General features: G+C 41.3%; 2 protein-coding genes across 4 annotated transcripts; one reads left to right on the forward strand and one right to left on the reverse strand.

The window, feature by feature from the left end:
• Positions 1-791: 791 nt before the first annotated feature.
• Positions 792-6,175, reverse strand: LOC116261308 (B3 domain-containing transcription factor NGA1-like). Of its 3 annotated transcripts, none has more exons than XM_031640008.2 (3): positions 5,179-6,175; positions 2,484-3,427; positions 792-2,388 (listed from the first exon to the last, which is right to left on the reverse strand). In XM_031640008.2, the coding sequence occupies exon 3, from the start codon at positions 2,372-2,374 to the stop codon at positions 1,307-1,309; it is 1,068 nt and encodes a 355-aa protein (XP_031495868.1). In that variant the 5' UTR covers positions 2,375-2,388; positions 2,484-3,427; positions 5,179-6,175; the 3' UTR covers positions 792-1,306. The 3 variants fall into 3 exon arrangements, with proteins under 3 accessions (XP_031495868.1, XP_031495867.1, XP_031495866.1); XM_031640007.2 differs by having other exon boundaries at positions 4,563-6,175; XM_031640006.2 differs by having other exon boundaries at positions 3,563-6,175.
• Positions 6,176-14,102: 7,927 nt separating this feature from the next.
• On the forward strand, positions 14,103-16,251 carry LOC116261373 (protein WHAT'S THIS FACTOR 1, chloroplastic). The gene is given in 2 exon segments (XM_031640104.2): positions 14,103-14,928; positions 14,931-16,251. Coding segments are annotated over 2 exon segments (1,599 nt in total). The 5' UTR covers positions 14,103-14,321; the 3' UTR covers positions 15,923-16,251.
• The last annotated feature ends 368 nt before the right edge of the window (positions 16,252-16,619 follow it).

Here is a 16,619-nt window from a genome sequence, read left to right on the forward strand (position 1 = left end):
ATTAAGAATATTCTGGCCTTAAAGATGAGAGGATGCGGATATGAAGGAATTTTGCTTCGTTTAATAAAGAAAAACAGCAGGGTTTCTGACATTTTCGAGATTGAATAAAAGGGACAGCCTTTTCTCCAAGCAAAAAAAGGCAAGACAAAAACAGAAAGGAAGAGAAGAGAAGAGCAACAGACAGAAACAGCAGACAGATTCTTGCTTGGCATGGCCAATATGTTCATATGATTTCGGGACACAGCGACCTTACATGCATATGGCATGTTAAAAAGTATAAAACACTCTGCAACGGTTCCAACTTGAGCTATCCTAATATAAATACAGCAACTGGTAGCATTTTGGTGCGCAGTTGATCAATGGGAGTTGGCTAATGTGACCAATGACATTATAATATTCCGTTTTTATTTGTCAGATCACTCAACTCATAAAATATTCTGCAATATACATATTACAAGTAGCCCATAAGCAGGACGGTGACAAAAGTAAGTTTACAGATGCAGAATGGATTCTTCAAAATGATGTCAAGGGTATGCATTAACTACTTGCGGATATCACGTTTGATTATTATATGTGACCTCAGCAAATAGGCACGAAAGCAATCAGATGCAGTCGTCTCGCAGAGCATAGTTTAATTCATTCTATGAGTACAGAGTGGAAATGAAGGCAAACTTTTGGAGATGGCGGACAAAAGAATTAATAAGTAATGACCTGCCTTCAACAACAAGCACTACAGAAATGGAAGAGAAAAACTATCTGCAAACGAAGTTGCTAAGATTTTAACGTTAGTGTAACCTGGAAAAAGTACTTTTTATAAGGTGAAATTCATAAATAACCGCCTCTCGGTAAAACTACTTTCGGCCTTCAACCAGAACACTGATACACAGACTCATTACACACAGAGAGAAGGAAGGGAGCCATGGAAGGAGAGCACTGTATCACATGTAGGACACTGGATACAGAACAGTGTCGCACACAAATCCAACAGCATTAACTCACACAGCCTAAGCAATTCATGATGCGCCTTCCCCTCACTTACATCTAAGACATAGTACATGATTAGCAGGCATGGTTGAATTCTAATGGCTTCTCAAAGCCTGCGCCCACGTACTGTAGCCTGTGTGACAGAAAATGTACAAAAGGAAAGGAAAAAAGAATATATTTTCCTTTTTCTGTTTTCGAAAGAGGCGTGGAAGAAACATCGAGGACAAATTTTCATGCCACCATTCCCCAACTCTCAACAGCAAACAGTAGCATCATACCTTCAATAATAGGCAACAGCATTGATATCGATGGAAGCAACTGACTACAGATCAAAAGTAAGGGATGGAGGCTTTCCTTTACTTGGCAAGTCCGGCGGTGTATTTGAGGGAAGCGGTGACTGAGAGTTGGATCCACCATGAAGCCTTAATTGGAGATGCGAAGGAGCCTGTGACAGCCAATTCGGCATTGAGGTCGAACACATGCCATCACCTTCACCGCTACCACCTCCACCACATGTGCTGGTCTCAGTCTCATCTTCCTCTTCCACCACCTCCTCCTCGCTCTCCATCTCAGTTGGACACTCGAGGTTCACCCCGAACAACCTCACGCGCTTGGCGGCCGCCTTGCCTTGAACCACGGGCACCGAGTCAAACACCGCCTGCGGCAGGCCGACGTGTGCCGTCACCGGATTGTTGCCCCTCTCAGGCAATTGCGGACCTGTTCTTGCTCTCCAGTAGAACATTGGGTTGGGTGGTGGCTCCACATACCTGACCCCGTAGCTGTAGTAGTCGTAGTAACTCGGATGTGGCGACAGCACCGGTGCAGGCTGCGCGGATCCCATCGGCCAGAGTAGGCGCGAGCCGAGAAACGGAGAGCGGTCCGGCGCTGCATCCGGCCTCCTTTTCCAGCTGATAAATAGCCTGCTCTCACCGGACTGGCTGACGCTGCGCTCAAACGAAACTACATCGCCGGCGTCGAGCTTCTTCTCCTTAACGAATCGGCTCCAACCTTTGGTCATCACGTAGCTCTGGCTGCTGTTCCAGTATGAATACCGGAACCTCCATGGCTTCCCCGTGCTGTCCTCGAAGTTGAGAAGAAGCCCTTTCTCATTAGACGACGTATCTAGGGGGAAGTACTTCTCGGCGTGCTGCTTTGGAATCACTAATCTGTTGAGCTTGCCTACATCGCTTGGTGTAACCACCTTGTCGAACATGTGTTCCCTTCTGGTATGCCTATCTTCTTCCATGTCGCCCGCGGCTGCCGAATCTGCAGCAGCTGCACCTGTGGCGGTGCTGCTGGCGTTGGTGGTGGTGGTGAAATTGGTCATGTTACTGCTTTCTTCCATCTGATTTGCTTGGAAGAATCTGTACCTACCGTCTGAGAACTCCATTTTTTGTTGTCCGACTGAGAAAATTAAGCAAGGGTCTGCCTTACGGCCTCGGAGGGGGGCAGAAAAGAAATAAAGATATTGGTATTCATGAAATTGCAATTTCTCCTACCTGTGATGATCTTTTTGACACTTTGAGTCTCTTCTCTTCTCCTGGAGGTGTACCTGCGCCTTCAGATCTTCTGCGAAGACATTGGATCAGCTCCTGCTCTGACAGCGGCATAACGTTCAAGTGTCCTTCCCTTGTTCATCCTTGTTGGCTTTCTCTTCAAATGGCTGATCTGGAATCGAATCGAAGACAACGAGTGGTGGAGTCGGTGATCCCAGGGGGGGGGGGGGGGGGGGGAAGGGGTTGTATAAGACGGACAGTGCGTGCTTTCTTTGACCGGATGTGAGAGACTCAAGAGACCATATGCAGGAGGGCCAACTCACAAATCGAAGGTTTTCCCTTTCTCCATGGACGGCGGTCACAGAACTGCTTCTTATTGACCTTACATGTTGACTTCAAGACCTCTATTTCTCTCTTCCTCTCTCGCTCTCTCTCTCTCTCTCTCTGTAGTAAATTTCAGCACACTTTGTACCTTTTTTATTCTCATCTACCGCTATATGCCACAAGGTCTGAGAAGGGAAAATGAAGTGGGGAGTTGTTTATACGTAGGACCCTGGCATGAATTATGGCTTTCTTCTTCCGGTTAGGCTCATGTGAGTTTGTCCTTTTCATGATCCTGATGGATTAATACTTGACAGAGGTTCTTGTTTCTCCTTTTTAAAATTTTTGGGTATTCACAGACAATATTGTATTTTTTAGAAGGATAAGACTTCAATGACAGTTGTTGGACAGACAGGGTTTTTATGGAGTTTTGACTAGGGAAGGAACCATGATACTAGGGGTAGATTTTTAGACGGAGAGGATTTCAGATTGTCATGAAGAACCCCTTGGTCGTCTCCCCATGGAGAAAGATTCTTGTGTAAGATACAAATGTTGAAAAGTTGTGATGTAATGCTCAGTCGCATGATTGTAGCATTACGGGCATGAACGGCACAATTGAGTGATACCTGTGAACAAGAAAGCATTAAATTAATGACCTCGCTTCGCATAACCATGCCGGCACTCTTTTCATGAACATATATAAAATTAATCAACAGCTGAAAATTTTTACTCGTGTAAAGAATAGAGAAAAAGAAACACACGTTTCTTTGCAAGTGAGGCTTTTAGTGCAACAACCCAACATGCCTTGTTGATACCGATACAACGAGAGAGGATGCGGAGCTTATCGTTAGAAAGCAGGCAACCCATTTCCTGCTATGGTGCTAAATTTTTTGTTCCATCTTTGCGATGGAAATCTGCGCCCTAGCTACACATGCCGCTTTGTATCGTCAGCTTCTAAAAACAGACTGATCGACGTTAGACTATCATCGGCAACCACAGGGATTGCCTTAAAACATTTGGATTCTAACTTTCCTGGCTGCTTCCTTCTATATATTCTAGTCCAACTTGCAGTCAGTTCCCAAATCTAAAACTCTGTATAAGGGAGGCAGGCCCACAAAATCCAATCTTCTAACAGAGTAAAATGATGGCATCAGCAGAGACTTTCTATTGTCATTAACCGCTGTCGATAACAGCTTGTAAGCTAAAAATGTGAACTTCCTACTATGTATAGAGTAATGCCCAGTCTGGCCAAGCAAAGGGAGAACAGGGATGCAGAAAGAACTGAAGCGTGCAGATGCAGCAGGGGCCGCATAGATACAGCACCAGCCTAACCCTCCACGTTTCTTTCTTCCTTGCCTACCCTCTAAGTCTGCACCAATCAAACACTTGCAGAGTGTTCATAGGGTTGTGAGCTTTGGGAGAAGAAGAGGGGAGGAGGGTTGTTTGTTGCTAAAGACGAAGGCAACCCCTTCCATCTGGGACCTCTTAGTATTTATTCAGATGGGGGTGCTGGACCTCCATTATTTTGCCTGCAAGCCCTCAGACTCAGGACCACAACTGCCCCACTCTTTGCACCCTGCAATTCAATTGACATTAGAGAAGCCACCACCCCCCTTTCTTCCAGTTGGCGTCTAACTCTCCATATAATTCCGCCTGTTGCCTCTCTCTCTCCCCACACTCTCGCTGCGAGAAAGAACCGGAAAGCTGCTGTGGGGATTCAATTGGAGTGAATGAGGGTTAAAGATCCAAAGAATTCTCTACCTTTATTCATCATCGCTTCTCTCACTCTCCTTTTTGTTTTTTTCCTCCCTTCTTCCTGTTTTCCCTTTCCCCCCTCGTTGTTGGTAATTCTATTTCAGCACAGTGGTTCAGTCAGTGGCAGGCTGCCTGCGCCTTTGCCTGGCTCAGAACTTTTTCATCCTTCTGTCATCTGAGAAACCGTTGAGAGAGAGAGAGAGAGAGGGTAGCAAGCGACACGTCGTTGTCTATCCCATGGGAATGGCGGGGAGAGAGTCGGAGAATAGGCAGAGTACCCTCTCCTTCGTCTCCCCTCTCATTTATCTTCTGGCACGCGTCTTCGCATAGATAGGTGCACGCCTGCCCTCTTTCTCTCTTCGTTCTTTACACGCGTACTAAAGCATGACCCGGCAGCAACTCCATTATTAGCAGAGAGAGAGAGAGAGAGAGAGAGATAGAGAAGCATCTTGGGAGAGGGCGTGTAACGAGGATCGAGTGGGGGACGCGACAGGAGTGCAGAGTCTCACGTAAATACGTCATTGCCATGAAAACAAAATAAAAGCAGCACAAAAGAGAAAAGAAGTTGGGCGGGATAGCGAAGAAGTAGCAGAAGGGGAAAGGAATCTTCCCACAGAGTTACCGGCTTCTCCTTTCTGCTTTTTTTCTTTTTGTCGACACGGAAGCGTAAAACGGATGGAACAGTTCCTGCTCGCTCGATGGCAATCGATGTGCTCCTTTTTCTTTCTTTTCTTTTTTCCTTTCCGCACCGCTGTTCTGCTTTATGGCTACTTGGGTGCCGGAGTTCTGTACGAACTCGAAGTTGCTCCAGCGGCTCGCATCTCTTGCCGATACTTTCAGATCGATTCGTATGGTCCTCCCCGTGCTGTCATCTGCTTGGTAGGGACGAAGGGCTGGCTGCCATCATTTGCTTCAGCTAACACTTACTCAGATTAGACGTTTATTGCTTCCTTTTCCATGGCTTACGTGAAGACACAGCAACTTTTTCCAAATTGAATCTAATAGAGAGAAAGATATTTAGAAAGTAGAAAGAGGGAGAGGTGAAGATCTGTTCCGTGTTAACACTTGAAAGTCAATTAGCTTTCGATTAATTGATCAGCTCTATGGTAACCAGAGCTTCCCCTTTCGAAGGAACGCAACGCGAGGAATCCAGCCAGAATGACAGAAGATTAAAGAGTGGTGATGATGGCGGCAATTGCAGTGTAGATTAAAGTTCGAACCGAGTTGCTGTTCAAGCACAGACGATGATCCCCACAGAGGGATAGGGATGATTGCAGATCCAAGTGATACTTGAGATCACGTCACCGTCCATCACGTCAATCAAGCACGGCAACCACATCAGAGTGTTTGATGGACTGGACATTTTTACTTTCGAATGTACCCTAAAACGTATCTCGTCCTTCAAAACAGGTTCAGTCAATTGCTCCGTAAGCAGGAAAAATAATTGCATCCGCAGAAGGATCCTGTCTACCTTGAACAGGTTTCCTTTGATGACTTGACAATTGACGCGGCAAAGTTCTCCAAGACAAATGTTGTTGAAATTTGATTGTCATTCATGAATTCCATTATTAGAGAACAGCGTTGTCACATTAATGGGCCACGTTTCATGTACTCTTTATTTTTTTTAAAATTTTTATTTGTCCTTCTATACTGTTCTTTCTAAAGTTTACAATAAGATATATGTGATAATGTTTTTGTCCATTCATAACCAATTCATCGAATCATAAAACAGCCGGCCAATTCATCATTAAATCAACAGCCCAGCTGCTTGAATCAGACCGTGTACATCACTGATCGAGAGTAAGATGACCCGGGATAACTTCTCGAGGCCCGTCAAACACGCCTAGGTCACTCAAAAGTTGGAAAAAGGTTTTAAGCAAACAGGGAACAAAGACGAGTTCATCGTTCGTTCAGTCCTTTAAATGGCTTTTATCATATCAAATACAGCCCAAAATAAATGATTCTGGTCAACAGTATATGTTTGCTCATAAGTTCAAATATCATAATGCTGTGACTAGGGGGAGACCAAAACCTGCTGCTGAACCAGAACTGTGGAGCAGCCTAGGGGCTAGGTCCAATTAACGAACTGCTATTATTGCTATTGCCTATTAGATTATGTTTCTTGTCCAATTTTTTAGCATAGACATATTATGTGTAATTGTTAGCATAAATGTATTCGTGCATTTTTCTCTTTATAGGTATAAAACCACATTTTGAAAAGTTTAGACTTGTATATAAAATTATAAAGAATATGAGGGGACTTATAGAAAAGGTTGTTAAATGATTGGTCGGTAGTCCTTTTGGGGTCAGAACTTAAACTCTTAGGAGGTCGGTTGGGATTTATCAAACTAAGGGTGTGACACTGATGTGGAGACCATCAATTGGGTCATCACAGTAGGCCAACAATATTTAGCTTTTGTCTAGTTGTGAATGAATAATCATAGATGTATTGTGTGTAATATTAGTTCTGTATGCTTCTTGGAGTAGATGTATCATGCATTTTTATTTTGGACATGAATTGACACATAGATTTTGCAGATTTTTTTTGCTTTGTTTTATTGCTAACTAACCTAGGATAACGTATCATGTTAAATTATAAAAAAAAAAACCTTCTTGGGTGCATTTGGATCGAACCCTAAAACAGTGTTTTGGATCATTTTGCCTTAAAATCACGGTTTTAGATGTGTTTGGGCGACGAGAGTCCCACGTTTTCACAAAAAAACACCATCTTGGGTGTCACTCAAACACGGAAACCAAGTTTCATAAATAGATTCTAAAAGCAAGTATGTAATGAAGTTCACATTATGGGCAAGGTGATGATGATTAAGCAAGTTAAACCAGTTTTCTTCATTTTCCGCTATGGGAAAACTTAGATGCACATGGTAGGGGTTGATTTTGTTTGATTGTCGCAAGAAAGCTAATTTTCTTACTCATTGACTTGCCCCATCTTTGCGAAACATATCTCGCTCAATGTACGCCATAAACGGCACATTGATTAGATCAGTAGACAAATACTCTTAATCCAAGCGCCTGGCCTACTTCTCCTTCCTCTTATTGAGCTTCCATAATGTCAAAACGTGGAGAAATCATGCCATTAAGATAACTTGTCGTTGGACTAAAAGAAATCAAACGTCATTTTCGTTCAGTAGCAAATTGGAGAAGGATTTGTCCTACATGCAAAATCTGTTCATATTTTATAATTAAAACAAGAGTCGTTGGCGTGTAAGGCGCGAATCCGAACACTGCACTGCTCTGCTTCGACCTCATCGTCGAGTTGAAATGTGGTGGTGGTGGAGCTTGACCTTTTCTATTGGCGTTTTCCTCGTTTTGGATCGCCGACTCCAAATCTTGGTACGGGCTCGAGAAATCCAAACACGTAAGTCGCAAGCCCAAGCATGGTCGGTGCATGGCTTTACAGCCGCATTCATGAAGAGAGTGGCCGGCCGGGGGTCGGAAATAGCAATTTGCGTTGTTTTTTCTTTCTGCACATGCATCTACCGAATTGCATGAATATAATTTTTCATATGTCCCAAGTTTTGAATTTTGTATGCCTATTCTTTTCCTGTTATAACTTTTTTAAACACGCAAATTGGAGGTAGACATGTTCTTACAAGATTATGCCGACTCGAGACACACACACCACATGAGAATTAAAGATGGCAAATAGTATCATGATGGCTTATGGTGTTTTACTAATGATTTATGGTTCTTTTTAATTTTTAACCATCTACAACGTCCGTCATATAATATATACACTTATATACCAAACCTTCATGTGTCAAACTTGAGGAAAATTGTAAGTGTTGTTGATTTTAAGAACATACATTAATATAGATATTAAGTTGAAAAAAAAAAATGAAAAAACTAGTTGTATTGTTAAGGCTCAGATGCACTTTAAAAGAGGTAAGAGACCTCGATTAAGGAAACTGATTTGTTTCCTCCTATGACAGGTATTTAAATTCGACCTGTTTGAAAATAGATAAGGAGTAATACGGAGGAGTCAAAACTCTTTTTTTAAAACTCTTCTTTTAGGTTCAGGGCTGCACCGGGGCTTTAGTGTGTGGAAAGTGCACCGCACATAAAACTAAAAATTGCAGCAATTAAACTTGATGCACAATAAAACGATCTTCTTTCTTTTACGATCCAGAGGAACAAGCAGGTGGTCTGTTCGTGTTGAGTCTGAAAGAAGGACCTTTTTGAGCAGCTGGAAAGTCTACCGGATGTGGGGACTAAGGAGAAGGAAGAAGGACCCTTTCTGATGTCGGCTCTTCTGAAAAGCTCCATCTTAGATTAATCTAATGCTCGATATGACATGCCACTAATCAGTCGTATTGAGCCGACCTGAACATCGCATTAAACCGAAATCAAATAGTTTTCACACTTCTCGTTATCAAGCAATTGACCGATCGTAAAAATTACAGTGAATGGTCCAAAGGAATAAAACGCTACTTTTTTTTTTTTTTATGTGCCTCAATAAGAATCAGGTTGCTTGCTTCTGCGACCACGAAGGGACCACCTCGCCCCTTCTCATCCACTGCCTTAAACACAGAGAACTTTTTTTTTTTTTTCCTAATTTCCTAACAAACATGGCCTTAGGTTTTGTTTTTTAATTATTTTAAGACGTTTGATTGAGACTGCTTTTCATGAAACGTGAGGCCTGGATCCGGAAAATCAGAAAACATGGTTCTTTTTTTTGGAATTATAGGCAAATAATAAACTTAAAAAGGAAATTAGCTGATTTGAGGCTAAATATTATATGAAGGCATCCAAAGAGTGTAAAAGTATTGTTGGGAGCTGGAACACATGATAATGATAAGGATTCTGTCATCGTCAACATAGAAAAAATAATAAGCGTCAGGAGACGTGGAATTATACCTTCCACGCTTTCCCGCAACAAGAGGGGTCACGAGGGGAGGATCAGTCTTTCCTCCTTGGACTCATACACTCAGTAGTTAATATTTGAGGCTCCACATCACTAGTTTTCTATACAAACTTGATTTAATTAAACCCATGCCTTACTGACAATGCCTCACAGAGGCCTCAAGACTTTTTTTTTTTTCTTTTCTGCCCCGGCGAATAAGAAGTTAACAACCTAACATCGAATGCCATCCATTACTCTTACCTTCAGTGTCTTGGGCTGCATCAGTGTTTAAATGGGTGGCCGTTACCATAATCTCGACCAAATACTCTCATCTTTCATTTCTCAAAAGAATAGTACCCATGAAAATCAAGCAGCATATCCGGCCTCAGCCAGCTGATATTTACTCATAGGAAATGTGAAGACTTTGATTTGTGCATCGATTCAAATGAAGTTAATTATCTGCCGTCCTGGAGTTGTTAGTAAAAGAAATTGTGGTTTAAAACCGGCGAAGTTACTTTCTCGCGATTGGGTGTTAAAAAGTTGCTCCCAAAGTAAAAAAAAAAATTCTTATGAATGTGCTTGGACCATACATTTCTTTTTAATAAAGTTTTGTTTTGCTTGAGAAAAGTTTTGGAAAGGACTTCCATTTTTTTTCGCAATATGTTAAAAACACAACCATTCTTTATATTGTTAAAAACCGGCTTGCATTTCCACCCTTAATAAAATTAATTTAGTAAACTAACCTCCAAGTCGCCACTAGCTTGCTCAACGGCGGGTCGACAAGGCAAACATCAAGTTTATTAGTTTGCACGTACCTATCATTTATAAATGAATGATATTATGCAAGATTAGCCATCTTGGCGCTAATATCTAACATATTTACATGATTGTTTTTCTTCTCTATTAAAATTAGAAAGCTACTCAAGAAAAATATCAATGCAATAACAGAAGTTAGGTATACTTTTAATTTGGTGTTATTTTCTAGGGGCAAGACGATAATTCGATTAAAGTAGGAATTAGTTTGATAGAAGTGACCTTACAGATCTTTGTTTTTTTAACCTTTTCTCTCAAATTAAATAACAAAAAGTGAATCATTTTGTTGATTAGGTGCCAAATGACATTTGAAAAGTTCCCCTTATTTTACAAACGTTCTCGCTTGGTGGCTTTACTTTACTCATTCAAAGGTCGATAACGGCAATGACCAGGCACTCTCTCGTTCTCTACTTTGCCTTGTTTTATTATTAGTAGATCGTTTTGTGGGATCGAGTTAGGTTGGTTGGAGGGGGCTGGAGGGCGCAAGCTGGCCGGTTACTCACCATGTGACCAACTTGGGGACAGACTTGTCATTTTGCAGCTCTCTCCATATGCTCAAATTGTTCATGCCTGCCTGGCGCTGCATGTGTGTCCGCACATACATACATACATACACACATACACACACATGAAAGTTTGCTCTGCATGTGCACACACACATACGCACATAAAAAGTACGACCTCAGTAACCAGAGACAAGTTTCCCCTGAAGAATATTTTCACTGCAGCTACATGACAGACAAGCTTCTCCATTTTTTATGCACATATACATATATGTTGCTGTCTGCCTGGTCGTTGGCAGGCCTTCAATAATGTTGCCAACTCTTATAGACTCGTCAGAGACTGCTGTAACTCATATATTACTTGAAAAAAACTTGCAAACAAACTTTACTAGGGTTAAAAGCATCAAGAAATAAGTCACTCGCTTTGATTGATTGAGTTAAGCAATTTGTCTTGTAACGTATAAATTAATGCAACTCGAGAAAATAATGGTCTTATATTATGAGACCAAGAATTTTTGACGGGCTTATAAGTTTTGGTACCATGTTTCCTGCCATTATTTAATTAGGTGTGAAATGAAGCTAGCTGGAAACTTTGTGCAGACATTAGGTTTCGATCCAAGTTGCTGCAATTATTGGTGAAGTCAAGTTCAATACTTAGACTTAGGGTTCAATAAACGATGACGCATGCATGTTTCTTTAAGCTGTAGCACCTCGAGTGAAAGCACAGAGAGATTGAAAAATGTTGCAAAATTATTCGGGTTGGTTGTCCTAGGTGTCGAGTCAAAGTTGGCTGCTGGTCCGAGTTGGTACTTGCCGGGCCAATGCATGCACTTGGTATTTGCGACTGAGTTACCGAGATTTAATGGCGGAGCCAAGAATTTTGGATTGAGGGATTCTTACACTTTAAAGGGTATAACTATATATAAATAAAACATAAAATATAATATCAAAATGAAAAGTTTTTGTGAAGCTGGTGTAGGCAACTGCCCCACCATTGGACGTAGCCAAAGAGAGAGAAACAAAGAGTTGTTAATTTTCAGCAATCACTTTTTTTTTTTTTTTTGGTTGTTTTAATCATGCTGACCTTTTTGTCATACAAAACCTTGGAACACGTCAAATCCCAGTCTTATGTCCACCAAAATTGAATCTACATATGAAATCAATGAAGGTTGAATTTAGAGAAAGAAATTGACAAGTCAGGAAATCTGATTACATTGATGATTTTGTATATGCATGTGGGTGTGTGCATAAGTCTTGCCTCAAACTTTATGTCCCAATCATACCGACATAAGTTTTACGCTTGATTACTAGCTCTTAACCATCTTGTATGAATTATGGGCATTCATTTGTACTATCTTTTTTCTAAATGCAGCGTTTTGGCCAATTTTGGGATTAATTTGTCAACTAAGATTGTATAAAGCTTAGAGTCCAATAAAAGGTCACAGGGATTTAAAAATATCGAAAATGTGTCATATCATAAAATCTTATCTCTAAGATCCACAAAGGATACATACATTTTTACCATTGTGCTCTTCTCTGAGATGTGTGCGTGTGAACTGAATCTGGGCATTTTATATGTCTAGCTAGCAACATAAATAGCTCTTTTAGTGCATTGAACGAGAAGGGAGAGCAAGAATGTTCAAGGACTCATATATCTATACATATATATATATATATGTCCCGATGCCACATGAGGGTTGTAATATGCATATTGGTTTATTACTTATGACTGCCTCTTGGTATTTTAATATGCATTGGAAAGGTTTAATATTTTTCGAGGGATTCAAAATCGAATTTCTACGTATTAGTGCACCTTAAAAGAACTCTTGTTTCCACTCCAGACATACATATATTTGTACAATAACATTTTGTTAGTTATTGGAATTTTCTTGCATTCTTAGAGAGGTTTTCATATTGAATATCACCCCAGATCAATGCAATGGTGAAACTCCAAGATTTCATGGTTGGTGCTCTTGTTTGAGGATTGTTACCATCAAATGTCAGATCATATTGCATCAGTCGCGGCGTTTAACATTCAGATGGTAAGAGGAATTGATCAAGTTTTGGAGATGAAAACCTTTTGATCAATTCTTGACCTTGCTACTTGTGCCTCAATACTTTTCTCTTTATTGGTATGTTTGTTTGCCATTGAATATGAGATCCGAGGAGATTTCAACAGCGGTGGAAACGTACCTGACCTCAAATTTTTGGGTCCGAGATTCACCGCGATGTGCTTGAACATCAAATCTGTACAACATGTGCTCCATGTATTGAACATGGACAGTCGTCTTTTCATTACTTTTCCTTCCATTGATTACTTTTCAAGATCTAGAAGCTCCTGGTTCTTCACCAGTGTTCAGTATTCCTGGAAATTGACAGTAGTACTTCTCCATTGAAAATGCAAAGAACTGCTACTCTTTTGCAATATATAAAACGGATTTCAGTTAAACTAAACTATGATTTATAGAGTCCGTGACTTTTCTTCAACAATCAAATCGTTTGAGAGGAAGACTTGCCGTTCTTTTAAACGATTAACCAAGGACGCGGAGATGCATTATATCATATTCTTCTTTCCTTGTATGAACTGCTTCATTCAAAAGAGTCTGCATGGTCACATTTACATATTTTCACCTACAAATTTTAGCCGCGCCAAGCACTTGAAATAGAAAGTTAGCACAGCCAACTATATTGTTCTTTGTGCGATAAACTCTTTTATCAGCGCAAACTCGAAAGAGTTGGGGTGCGTTTGATTATACCAGGGGATTGTTCATGAACAACAAATTTCTAGTTGAGTGCAACAGGTGCGATTTGCTATTTGGATCAAAAATATGAGGTCTGAAAGAATGGCTGATTTTAGGGTTGTCCTATCAATTTTTTTTCATAGTAAAGAGATCTAACCTTCTATCTCCAGAACGAACGGCTGATTTTCAATGGTAAAAACTACGGCAAAGATGATTACCGGGTTGAAATCATTATTTGGCTTCTCAACTGAGGAGTCAGATCTGGGTCTGATCCATTGAGAGTCCAACGTCCTTTGCTTCTCACTTCTCAAATCTCAAACGTATAGGGCATCTGAATGGATCGGCTGAGGATAGAACTAGCGCTGGATCCGAACTTCCAATGAGTGGTCAAGCATCAGCTCTGGTTCTCTGGATATTGGATCTGGCCCGGAATACATGAAAGAAAAATCAGTACTACCATGTCAGTTTTAGTGTGAAGCAAGCACGATGAGTCGGGCTAAGGTCGGGATGCAACCAGGAGGACCTGTTTTACGGATCTTATCCGCCTAAAGTGCCCACAGTCGGGTCAAAGTTGGACGAAGATCCGATCCACTTTCACGAACCATATCATCTTCATCTGAAGACCTCCCTCCCCTGTGAAAATCAAACTCTGCGGTTCAGCGGCAAAAAGATATTTCTCTCAGCACGCTTTATCCTGCTTCTGAGTTTCGTCTTGCAGGTTCTCTCTCTCTCTGTCTGTCTGTGTGTGTGTGTGTGTTATTGCTTCAGCTTTGTTCATGTAGCAATTTTTTGTTGGAGTTCGTGTAACACCCATAATCCAGAAGCCACTGGTAGGGATTGGGAGACTATGGACCTAAAACTCTGCTTCCCTGTCTCCTCAAACCCTTCCCTGTTCATGTCCTCAATGGTTCTTCGGTGCCCATCTCCTCATTTTTTGCGAACTTGTCAGCTCTCCAAGAGAACCCATGTCCCTATTTCGTCAAATTACTCTGCTAACTCATTTCTAGGTCAGGGTCTAGCTCCCTGGAACAAACCTTTCCAATTGAAGAACACCCATCGCTGTCTTTCTCATATAGTTGCTGTTGTCAAGAGAAGAAAGGAAATGGCTTTTGATAATGTGATCCAGAGGGATAAGAAGCTCAAATTGGTGTTGAAGATCAGGAGCATTCTTGTTAGCCAGCCTGATAGGATAATGGCTTTAAGACACCTTGGTAAGTTCAGGAAGGAATTGGGTTTAACCAAGAAGAGGAGGTTTATTGCCCTCCTTAGGCGTTTTCCGGCGGTCTTCGAAATCGTAGAAGAGGGGGTCTACTCGTTGAAGTTTAGGTTGACACCGGAAGCTGAAAGGCTTTACATGGAAGAGCTGAAGGTTAGGAACGAAATGGAGGGAGAATCAGTAGTGAAACTGCGGAAATTGTTGATGATGTCAATAGATAAGAGGATTCTCATTGAGAAAATTCGCATTTGAGAACCGATTTGGGGCTCCCAGTCGACTTCAGGACCACGGTTTGTCGACGTTATCCTCAGTATTTTGAAGTGGTTGCCACGGGTGGAGGGCCGGCGCTGGAATTGACACATTGGGATCCTGAACTTGCGGTTTCAGTGGCTGAAGTTACTGCTGAAGAAAATAAAGCCAGAGAAATTGAGGACATGAACTTGATTATAGATAGACCACCTAAATTTAATCGAGTGAAGTTACCAAAGGGACTGAAACTCTCAAAGGGGGAGATGAGAAGACTGGTTAAGTTCAATGAGATACCTTATATATCACCTTATGCAGATTTCTCGGAATTGAAGCCTGGTACGCCGGAGAAAGAAAAGCACGCTTGTGGGGTCATTCATGAGATTCTCAGTATGTGTTTGGAGAAAAGAACACTTGTTGATCACCTTACACATTTTAGAGAGGAGTTCAGATTCTCTCAGCAGCTAAGGGGCATGCTAATCAGGCATCCGGACATGTTTTACGTGTCACTGAAAGGAGATAGGGATTCAGTTTTTTTAAGAGAAGCCTATCATGGCTCGCAATTGAAGGAAAAAGATCGGCTGTTGATCATCAAGGAAAAGCTTCGGGCACTTGTTGCAGTACCTAGGTTCCCAAGAAGACCTGTCGGGAAACCAGAAACTGATGTTGGGAGTGAAAAGTCTGACCCGTTAGGAGTAGATGAAAGTGAAGGCGATGACGACTGGTCTGAAATTGAAAACCTCATGGGTGATGAACTGGGTGAGGACTTGGATGGCCTCGATGACAGTGATGATGATCCAAATTCAGAAGAAGAAGATGATGGCTGGGATAACGAAGAAGATGACTTTCCACCTGATTTTGATGGCAACAGTAGTACAGGTTTTGAACAAGTGAAGCCGTCAAACCGTGTAAAGGTTTCACCTAAGTCAGAAGAAAAGGTTGTTATCCCTGTTCTCCCAGATGGTAGACCAAGGGAACGTTGGTGAGAGTTTCATTTCATTATCTTCCCCTTGTGGATGAAACTACTTGGAGTTTGAGGCCATTTCAGAAAAAAGAGGATTTGGGCTTCTCTTGTCAGGTTCTGTAGGCCGATCCAGGCATCAGCCACTTAAATTGCATTGAGATTTTGATGCAGTCCGAGGAATATTTTTGACTTGAAAGTCCATTATTCGTGGCGACATGATGCCTTTGTTTTCCTGACTGCAGCAGTTTCAGGTTTGTGCTTGATTTCTGCAGTCAATTTCTTCACATTGTAGCATTTCTGGTTATGATGGTATTATCAATCATAATGAATACATGATATCTATTTTTCTTACTTATAGTCTTGTGCTTTTTCTTAGTTGACCTTGCTTATTAAGTCTGATAGAAAAATCCATGCCGTTAAAATTTAGTACTGTTTTTCTTTATGTACAATAGGGAGAAAACTTTTGCTAAACACTAAGTTTGAAGGAGGACACCTCAGAAGTTAGTGTGTAGCTTGGGTAGGACATAATAGAGAGTCTAGTGGAAAACAGAACTGCATTGGAAAAAAAAATGGAAAATATATAATTGGTCATTTTGCGAACGAATCAAAATGATCGGGCAAATGAAAATATTCAGGCTTGTGATAATGGTATCAATGGAGACATAAGATTGAAAATAGTGAAGAACAGCCAGGGTACTGTTGATGATATTTCCTTGACA

This window comes from Nymphaea colorata, chromosome 9 (genome assembly GCF_008831285.2).
Source record: "Nymphaea colorata isolate Beijing-Zhang1983 chromosome 9, ASM883128v2, whole genome shotgun sequence".
Classification (NCBI taxonomy): Eukaryota; Viridiplantae; Streptophyta; class Magnoliopsida; order Nymphaeales; family Nymphaeaceae; genus Nymphaea; species Nymphaea colorata.

Excerpts from the sequence above, each read along its gene's own strand:
- LOC116261308 (XM_031640008.2), bottom strand. The coding sequence starts at position 2,374 with ATGGAGTTCTCAGACGGTAGGTACAGATTCTTCCAAGCAAATCAGATG.